Raw genomic sequence first — 9,893 nt, forward strand, 5'->3', positions numbered from 1 at the left:
AAGACCCATGAGACCACGTTAGAGTCCTTGACTGTGAGCATATATATGTAAATTAAGAAAATTAACTGAATGTGATATATGTAAGGAGTATGAATAAGTTGTATCAAATGGTTGATGATGAAAAAGAAATTATGAGTAGAAAAATAACATATTCAATGTTAGAAGAGTATTTTGATGTATCAAACTATCAACCCGACCAACCCGTACGGTTTGGGTTGGGTTGGGTTGGGTTAGGTTGGGTTAAGATTTTTCAAACAGTAAGCATTAGGTTGTGTTGTTCAAATGTCTGCAACTCGATCAACCCAACCCATGAGCACCCCTACTTTCTAGTGCCTGGTCATTACGTAAACTACTGAGTTGGTAAACAATAATGGAATACTTAAACAATCTGAAACATCTGATATTGAAATTTGTTGCAACTTAGAACATTACAATATAATACAAATACTAAACTAGCATAAAGTCAAGTAAACAACATAAGATAAGTAGACTCCAACCGAAGAAATTGCATTTGCTCTTCCCCCCGTTGGTCATTGCCTTTGGCAACTCTTTCGATACATACTGATATCAGTTTTACGCTAAGCGAGATCATGGAAAGTCAAGCATAGTAATTACTCAACATGTAAAACATATTATTTTTTTAATTAAAGAGAAATAATATAAATTCAATATTAAAAATTTAAGGGAAAAAATGAAATTTAAAAATAAAAATTATATTTAACGCTGATAATAAGTAAAAATACTGATCTTTTACACCAACACCTCATTAGAACTAATTAAAACCATGCACAAAAAATGAAACATCCATTGCCGGCAAATCCATCATAACGACCGCCACCACCACCATCAACCGTCACGCCATGGACCATCATCACCGTCACCATCAGTCTCAATTGAAACGCAACCATTTAATTTGATTGCATTCATAACCCATTACACCCCTAGCCAAACCTTTGCAAATCATGAACCCTAATTGATTCCAAATTATCGGCTTATGCTTCTTTAATTATCGTTCTACGTCGAAGCCATTTTCATTCTTTTTTTCGTTTTCTAAAACCCAGTTGATAATTAAGTCACGTCACAAAAGTTAAAGAATATTTTTCCATCTTCTTGTCTCTATACAAGTTGATAATCCATATATGGAGTTTTTCGATCGTAACGACTTTTACAGATGAAATGCATAATAAAGTTCGAATCAGTACCAGTGATTACAAATCCAGATTTATTTTCTATGTCTTGAGATCTGTTCCGCTTTATTAACTATATTTTTTTCAGTATATTCTTAAAAGACTTAAAGACGTTGAAGTATAACGTATATAATAAAAGTTAAAATATGCAAGTAGGAGTTGACCAAAAATGTGTAGAGTTACATGCTTAATGGTAGGTTCAATTATAGTAAAGGGTTGATGGATCTAAATTGAACCAATTCAACATTTTGTTATCAATGGTTACTGTATAAAATAATGCAGTTAATGATGAAAATACGCGTGTTAAACCATGAATAATGTTAGTGTACTGAGTTTGTTTAGAATTCACGTCTTCGAAACAAATAACGTCGATTACTGGTTGTATTAGAGGTTGTCAATTATCTGTAACTGTTATATGAAATCCGATTAACTGTTATTTAAGGTATGTTTTAGAACATGCATTCTGGGTTTGTAATTATCTTGAGCGGTTACTGTACAATTGTTTTAAATAAGCGCTCGTGTGTTTCCTTGTAATCTTGATCTCTAAGTTAGCATTCAATTGCTTCGCCGCTTCGTGCCTCGTCTGCACTTAGGGAGTCAGGATGGACCGATTGTCTGTCTTTATCCAGACGATAGATAGTGAGGGGGGTACGAGTTCTGTTCAGTAGGAAAAGACCAGAAGAAATGGGATTCAAACCCATCTGTCATTTATACTAGACGACTTCATTTTCGGCAGGTCTGATTAATAATTAGAAATTCAAAATTAAGCCCAAGATAAAGCATGATTTAAAGAAATTCTGAATTACAGAACTTTTCATCATGAAAAGAAATAAAAATACATAAAACCCTGAATTACGGAATTTGGGTCTGATCTGACAGTGCGTCAAACTGTCGTACTATATCCATTCATTCAGGTATCAGACCCGTCATGACCTTTTCATGCATGGTCGCAGGTTCTATAACTTCCAGTTACATACATTTATCATATTACTGGTATTTAATAAACGTCTTAACTGATTGTTCATTTTGGTCCCAGCTATTAAAATATTTTATTGAAAAGTAAAATAATTTAATTATTAAAAAATCAAAAACAAAATTAATAAAATAATTAGTGGTTAAAGAATCTAGCTTTTAATGGTCAATGCAATCACTTTAGTGAAGCATCAATTGAACATGTTAGGCCTAAAATTTATAGGCAGGGGACCATTTAATTTCTGACCTTTTATTTTATTTATTATACATATAATAGTTTTAATTAAATATATAATATTTAATTTGATAAGAATATGAAAATGCAATTTTAATTTTAAATATATTATATATTATATGAATAAATAAAAATTCAAAGCAAAATTAAGAAATAATTAATATTAGCAAAAAAAATGAATAATTTGGTGCTATTTTTTTCCAAAAATAATTGGTCATAAGACATATATTCTACAATATATCTTGAAGTGTTACTATTTCGATTTGACTGTTACGATTTTAATGGTAGACGATGCTCGATTTCAAAGCGAATGCCGACTAAAATGAGCTTTCACACGTAATATCTCCGAGACAATACAAGAAAGATGATCTATGCAAGATATATATATATATATATATATATATATATATATATATATATATTGGTTCAAATACTAACCAATATTTTTGTATTAACTTTGTTAACCAAGCTCAACCAATCATATTCTATCTTTTCTTTAGGTTTACATATAACTCATATATTGATGACAAGGGTAATTAAGTAATTTGTCATTTATGTAACTCCCAAATTATTAATTGGGAGTTACAAATCTAAGAAACTCAATAATTGATGATTATGTAATATTGATATTTTTTTATACATGTTCATGTTTTGTAATTTCGATTTATTCTATCCATAATGATATTGATTTTGTAATTGTTAAAGAATTTCCGATTGTAAAAATTTCAATATCGTCCGAGTAATATAGATGAACCTATTGGAAAACAGATCGACAACAATGAGAATGAAAAGGTTAAAATCGTCTACGACTACAATCAGAATTCGAATTCATATGTAATTGTTAAAGAATTGTTCACAAGTGTTYATATTGTGTTCATATGTACACTAGCTGCATATCTCAATATTGGTTTGCTCCTAAATGTGTTCACAATGAAGGAACTATTGTTCACAAACTGTTCATATTGTGTTCATATGTACACTAACTGCATATCTCAACATTGGTTTGCTCCTGAATGTGTTCATAATGAAGGAACTATTGTTCACAAACTCTTCATATTGTGTTCATACATGTTTTTTAATATATTTACTTTCGTGTAGCAACTATTCTTATTATATTCATATTGTGTTCGTAAATGTTATACAGTCCAAGTTCATATATATGTCAATTTTTGTTCGTATTTGACACAATGATTCATATATAAATATATATATATATATATATATATATGTGTGTGTGTGTGTGTGTGTGTATGTTCATATGGTTCTTACATTAACAAAAATAAATTAATAAAAATAATGAGATTTTTTGATTTTGTAACTCCCAATTAATGATATGAGAGTTACATAATTTTTTTTACCTAAATACCCTTTTCCCCTTTATTTACATATGTTATTTGAAATTGTAAATTTAAAAATTTAATTTTTTATTATGATTAATCACAACCCTTTATTGTAAGAATCAATGGCCAAGATTGGTTAACAAAGTTAACATAAAAATCTTGGTTAGTATTTGAACCAATCTCTCTCTCTCTCTCTCTCTCTCTCTATATATATATATATATATATGAGACAATTCGTGTAATATATGTAACAGTTAGTTTGGCTAGACTTTGACCAGTCCAAATCGGTCGAAGAGAGGAAAAAAGAGATTGTACAAAGGACTTGATACCTGCTCTATCAGACGCATTTCAAAACTGTGAATCCAAGTGTGTGGAAAAAAACATCTGGTACGGTTGGCTTAGAATGTTACAAGTAGTATCAAAGTCGGGAATTGAACTGGTATGTCGGTGAGGACGTGGGCTCTAAGGGGGTGCCAACGAGTAATAAATTTATGGAATGTTTTTACAACCTAATTGATGTCAAAAAAATTAAAATTGCAAGTCCAGATATGAACAAAACATACAATATGTGGTACGATTGGTCTGTGATAAACACGCGGGAAAGAGCAAGAAAGATAATTCTGTATACAACAAAAAGACAAAGTATATAGTGACTGGAAAAGGTGTTTGTTACAAGTTTGCAATAAGAAATGTTTGTATATACAAGAGACAGACAGATAAATGCAATTATCGACTTTTAGGGTCATTTTAACAAATTCACACCACAATACACAACCATTCAAATAAAAAACGACCACTGGATTCATATCGTAGCATATATTCAGCAGCAGCAGCAGTCGACTTCTTATTTGTTTGGTTTGTACAACTCTCACCTCGATTAATTGCTTAACCAATAAGTCAACCACTTGTAACACCACAAATCACAGCAATCGTTCCAACAATAGCCTGCAATGCAAAAGGTGAAGCTACGGATTTATACGTGTTTAAGCCGATAATATCATCTTTATAACTTCTATTAATCGGGATTGATTCAAATTTATTGATTATATTCTACAAGCCTCGGTAATGCCTAGTGATTAAGTACACAAAGACTGCTAGGTGGCAAAAGTTCCACCGTTTTATTGGGTGTGATTCATGTTTTACTGACACAGATTGGGGAGTAAGTGTATGACCTAGGTCAGCAGTCATCCCTAATCACTGACCAAGTAAGGGGCTGTTTGTTAGCAGTTTAATGAGATAGGACTCGAAGTTTATTCAGTCAGCTATACATGATTGTTTGGTAGCGGCTCATTCATTAAGCTTTTAGAGGGGAGCTTTATGCAGGTAACGAAGTAGTAAACAACCCCTTGGTCTTTCAATAAACAAAATCTTTCTACTTTGACCTGATAGAGCAAATCTACTACAAACTTGGCCCATGAGGCAGAAATAGTAGAAAGGGCAATTTCAACCCATTTGTGTGAAAACTGGTAAATTTGGGTTACATTTTGTTGATAACAGGTCAAACAAATAAGATTAAATAAATTCGCTACAAAAAACATGTCGAACAGTTCAAAAGTGGTCCAAATTATACTCGAATGGTTGCAATCTCTTAAAAAAAATTCTCAAATCGATACAACAGAGTTTCAAATTATCCTATTTTGCACCAATTTTGACTACTAACTCCAAAAATTTTAAACTTTGTTACATTAAATAGGAAAATTCGGATTTGTTACATTAATTGAAAAATATTTCTTTGTTACGTTAATTGAAAAATATTTCTTTGTTACGTCAATTGAAAAATATTTCTTTGGTATGCTAAATAAAAATTAAGACAAACTTCATTGCATTTTAACTCTATATATAATATACTAAGGGGCTGTCTACAAAATGCTTACTAGTAAGAGTCACCTATCTCACCTTACTGGGTAAGATTCTCGGCCATCAAAATCGCATAGTAGGCAAGAGTCACCATTCTCACTTGCCATAAGATTGTCGGTCCTTACCATGCCTCTTATGGGGCAAGATTCTAGGCCCTTCTCATGTCCACCCAGTAAGGTAAGTTACCTTTCAACTCAGTAAGCACTTACCTAGTTAGTGTTTGGTAAACAACCCCTACCTATTTATGAAATCAAACATATTGGTGGGTCAGCCCTAGATAAAAATTTGCTCATTTTGACATGTTACATAACCTGTCCAACCTACTCATTTTTCCACCTATCAGTTAACGCACTACAGTGTGGTTAGCTGCGGAAATTGGAGGTATAGATTGTTTCTAATGATGTTATGGTATCGTTTTCTATTATACAATCCACATTTTTAACCCCTGCACGACTAGAGGAACTCCAAGGTAACAAACCAAGAGTTCCTAGGCGTACTGGAACGTGCGCGAACATAAAAAGAGCAATATTTGGCTACCATGAAAATGAATAAAAGGGTTCAAGAGTTGAGAGATCTTACGGCAATTAGGCATGCAACATATCCAGGTTTCTCTCGATCATCATATCTAGCACATAGTAGAATAAATGCTCCAACATACCAGGGGATTGCAGCTAAGAAGAAACCAACAATGAACCTTCACGAAAAAGAAAATACTGACAATGTTAAACCAGTTTGACTATGATGGATGATTGTATAAGGATGATAATACTAAGAATAGCCCATCATACATCACGAGAGAAGTTTAAGAGGGCGGGGGGAGCGTCCACAAAGAAGCAACACGTTATATAGAGAGAACTCTGACTTTCTCCCTTCATAGAAAGAAAAAAGACATATTTTCGATTTATCAATTATCATAGAGTTAAACCTTCTGAAGTAAATATTAAATGATAACTGTGACTTTAACAGTGGCGTAGTGCCGTTGGAGAAAATGATTCAGAAGAATAAGGACACAATACACCATAGTAACGTTCTAAAATGCAAGCATCTTTCTTGGGCTAAATAAAGTATTCAAATAAATATTTTCCAACTTATAATACAATGCAAATGAAGTTTGATAATAAGAACCCAGTGAAACATAGGAATAGATTCTGATCTCCTTTGAACCAAGAACATAAAGTTATAAACCATTATTTGACATAAATATGGAACTTGGGAGTAAAAAGAAAGCTTTACTTGGGCTTCCTTTCTTTCACCCACTTCTCAAGATGTATAAATTGTTAAAGTATAATTTTATCAAGAAAAAGATCAGTCATCCTGAGACATTCAACAAATTGATTCCCCACTTAATATTTTTTTCGATTAAAGATGTAGACAAAGATTATTGCTGGTTTCCTCTAAATACCAACTCTTCAACTTTGCTCATAGTGACTACCAAACCACCCTACTTCTATTAATGATTTACGCCCAAAGCTTTAGCAAAAGGCAAATTAGGTGGTTACTACCAATCAAGGCCACAACACATTCCCAATCTCAACCACTAATTGATAATAGGACTTCAATCAAGTGCATATATACTGACCAATTTCGAAAAGGTTAAACAAAAATGCCCTGAGACATGTAAAAGAACAAGCAGGAAGTGACTTTGAAACAATAATTAATAAAAAGCTTAAGAAAAGTAGGCATACTATGACTTCCGAGCATTGTCTCAAATTCTTCTCTTATTAGTTGTTATGCACTAAATAGAAGCAACTACTGTGATCTTTGGATGGTGGTCATATGAACACTTTAGAAACAACACATGGCATTACCCTATCGCACAAATAGTAGGCTTTTATCAAATCCATCAAAAGCAACAAATACTTATCGAAATTCAAAAGTAACCCCACATAACAAAAGTTTTATCCCCAATCTAGCAAGTTATACCATAAGAAATTGAAAAGAAAAACTAGCGAGATTATAGTTAGCAACAGTAATCGAGTCATGAATAGGCTCAACCGTAACATAATACATAGCAGCTTCAACTAACGAAACTTGTCACTGTGACTACTTGAGCAAACAATGTCTTTAAAGACCAGCCATACTTAGACCATGTCTTTTGGGATGCATATGGTTTCTGGATTCCTGCATCACCAGGAATGCGATGCATAAAATAAAAGGATGAAATTGCAGAACCCATGTGATGCCTAAAGTTAATTTCCTTTATTGCTGAAGATCTTACCCAGACTTCATAGGAAAATAGTGCTATTCAAATATTATATATACATCTTCAAACCATACTCATTTCATTTGAACAAAAGTGATGATCAAGGAGATCTTGAAAAACAAAATCTAGAGTGGTAATTGACTTTTCTTTCCATCACATGCATAACAAGTCGATAAATGATAAACTACCGAAACATGATACAAATTCGATGTTTTAAAAATGAAAACATCATTTGGCTCATTTAATTTGGAACGAGAGAAGATATGCAAAAAGCAAACATATACAAGAAACAAATAATGTAACAGGATGACAACTTACAAGAACCACCCAATACCAATACCACAGCAAGGAAGGCGACGTTCTCTCACAGGTCTTCCTTCAGCAACTGCATAACCTGGAACACCAGACAGTATGTTAAAGCAAAGGTAATGTATCTTCAAATAAATTATCATCCATCCAGAAATTAAGTGTGCCTATGTAAAGCTAGCATATGACAACTTCGTTATCAATCTCAAAGATAGAGGTTCATTGTTTGCTCAAGAGAGATCTTAATTCCTATTATCTTTTCTTGTGTCCATTAGTTGGACCTTGCCAGATTTATTCTATAAGCATGATTAACCACCAGGTCACCATTCCATTACCATAAGAACATAATGCTACCCGTTAACAACGCCCTTTGTTTTTCAACTCAAAAAATGGTTGACATCAATTTCTACTTAGGGTTGATCTCAAAATGATGATTATTAACTCCCCAAATCCAAGGTGATAGACTAAGGGCTTGTTTGGTTGGTTTTCCATGAAGTCTATATGGATTAATCTGTCTGTATAGATTGTGAAGGTTTTTGTTTGGGAAGGTTTTTTCATAGATGGAAGGAGCGTGTTTTTTAATTGGGAGGGACAGGTTTGGAACAAACTTGGCTTTCTACACAAAGCTCCACCACATAACCTTACTGAATAAGCCACTTCCTATATTATTAAAACACTACCAAATAGTCATTTATAGCTTACCGAATAAGTTGAGTCCCATTAAGCTTATTAAGCTGCTAACACACGACCCCTAACTCAATAATCTCCAATTCAGCTAAAAGCCTAAAACAATGGAAGGAAGCTTAAAGAGTCCCCAATTCTATCTCCCCAAAACTGTGGCATATAACCTACTAGAATCAGAAATTGAGTATCACTTAATAATGAGAGGAGATCAAAAATAGAAAGTCAGTTCTCATTCCATAGGCAAAATAGATAGCATACATACAGTGATACAGGTCATTTCTATTTACACTAATTGGAAGAACAAGAGGCATATTGTAGTTTGTGAACTCTTCATCCTGTTCCATAAAATTTCCTTCTTGATCAAATTAAGAATTCGATGAACTACCTCTTTGATATTCAATTTAAAAGTCCGATCATCCACATTGTAAGATATTGGAGTTAATCCTGTTCTACATGCAACTCATTTAACTTAATTAAGTGTTAAAGAAAGCTGAAAATTTCAAAAACAGGTCATAAACAAAGAGTAGGATCGGGTATTTGACTTTGATCTAAGGGAGTTAAAGTTTGAAATAGTGGTACCTGGGACGGCCTGGTAGCCATGGACGTAAGGGTTAACGGAAGGTCCACCTGATGCTCCGGGCTGCGGCATAGGCTGAGGGAAGCCAATCACCGGCGGAGGAGGATAATTGCGAACGCCCTGGAAAGTACCATACTGATGAGGCGGCGGTTGCTGCTGATCCTGATGATGTTTGTACTCCTGCTGATTGCTATCCTTTCCTGATTCACTCATAGTGTTTTGTTGAAGACGAAGTCGAAGGAAACAAACAGAAAATCTTTCTAGGGTTTATTAGATTAGATCTTTGGATCACAAGAAAATGGATCGTAATGTGTTTTCTGTACAGCTAATTGTGTACAGCACCGCCTAATTAGAGCTGGACACGTGTACATTAGATTTCATGTGGCACACGTTTTAGAACGACATTTTCATTTAGAAACCTCTCATTTCTCATAACCGGCCATAACCGGTCCCGGCGTAACCGGTCCCGGTCTCGGTCCTGGTCCCGGTCGAAAACAATAGGACCGGTATAGGTACTCTATAACCGGTTATG

General features: G+C 33.6%; 1 protein-coding gene across 1 annotated transcript; it reads right to left on the reverse strand.

The window, feature by feature from the left end:
* Window positions 1-4,336: 4,336 nt before the first annotated feature.
* On the reverse strand, window positions 4,337-9,662 carry LOC112517315 (60S ribosomal protein L18a-like protein). Its single transcript, XM_025124709.1, has 4 exons — window positions 9,364-9,662; window positions 8,113-8,188; window positions 6,171-6,285; window positions 4,337-4,679 (listed from the first exon to the last, which is right to left on the reverse strand). The coding sequence occupies exons 1-4, from the start codon at window positions 9,572-9,574 to the stop codon at window positions 4,632-4,634; spliced, it is 450 nt and encodes a 149-aa protein (XP_024980477.1). The 5' UTR covers window positions 9,575-9,662; the 3' UTR covers window positions 4,337-4,631.
* Window positions 9,663-9,893: the final 231 nt, after the last annotated feature.

Source organism: Cynara cardunculus (genome assembly GCF_001531365.2).
Source record: "Cynara cardunculus var. scolymus isolate 2C chromosome LG 8, CcrdV1, whole genome shotgun sequence".
Taxonomy (NCBI): Eukaryota; Viridiplantae; Streptophyta; class Magnoliopsida; order Asterales; family Asteraceae; genus Cynara; species Cynara cardunculus.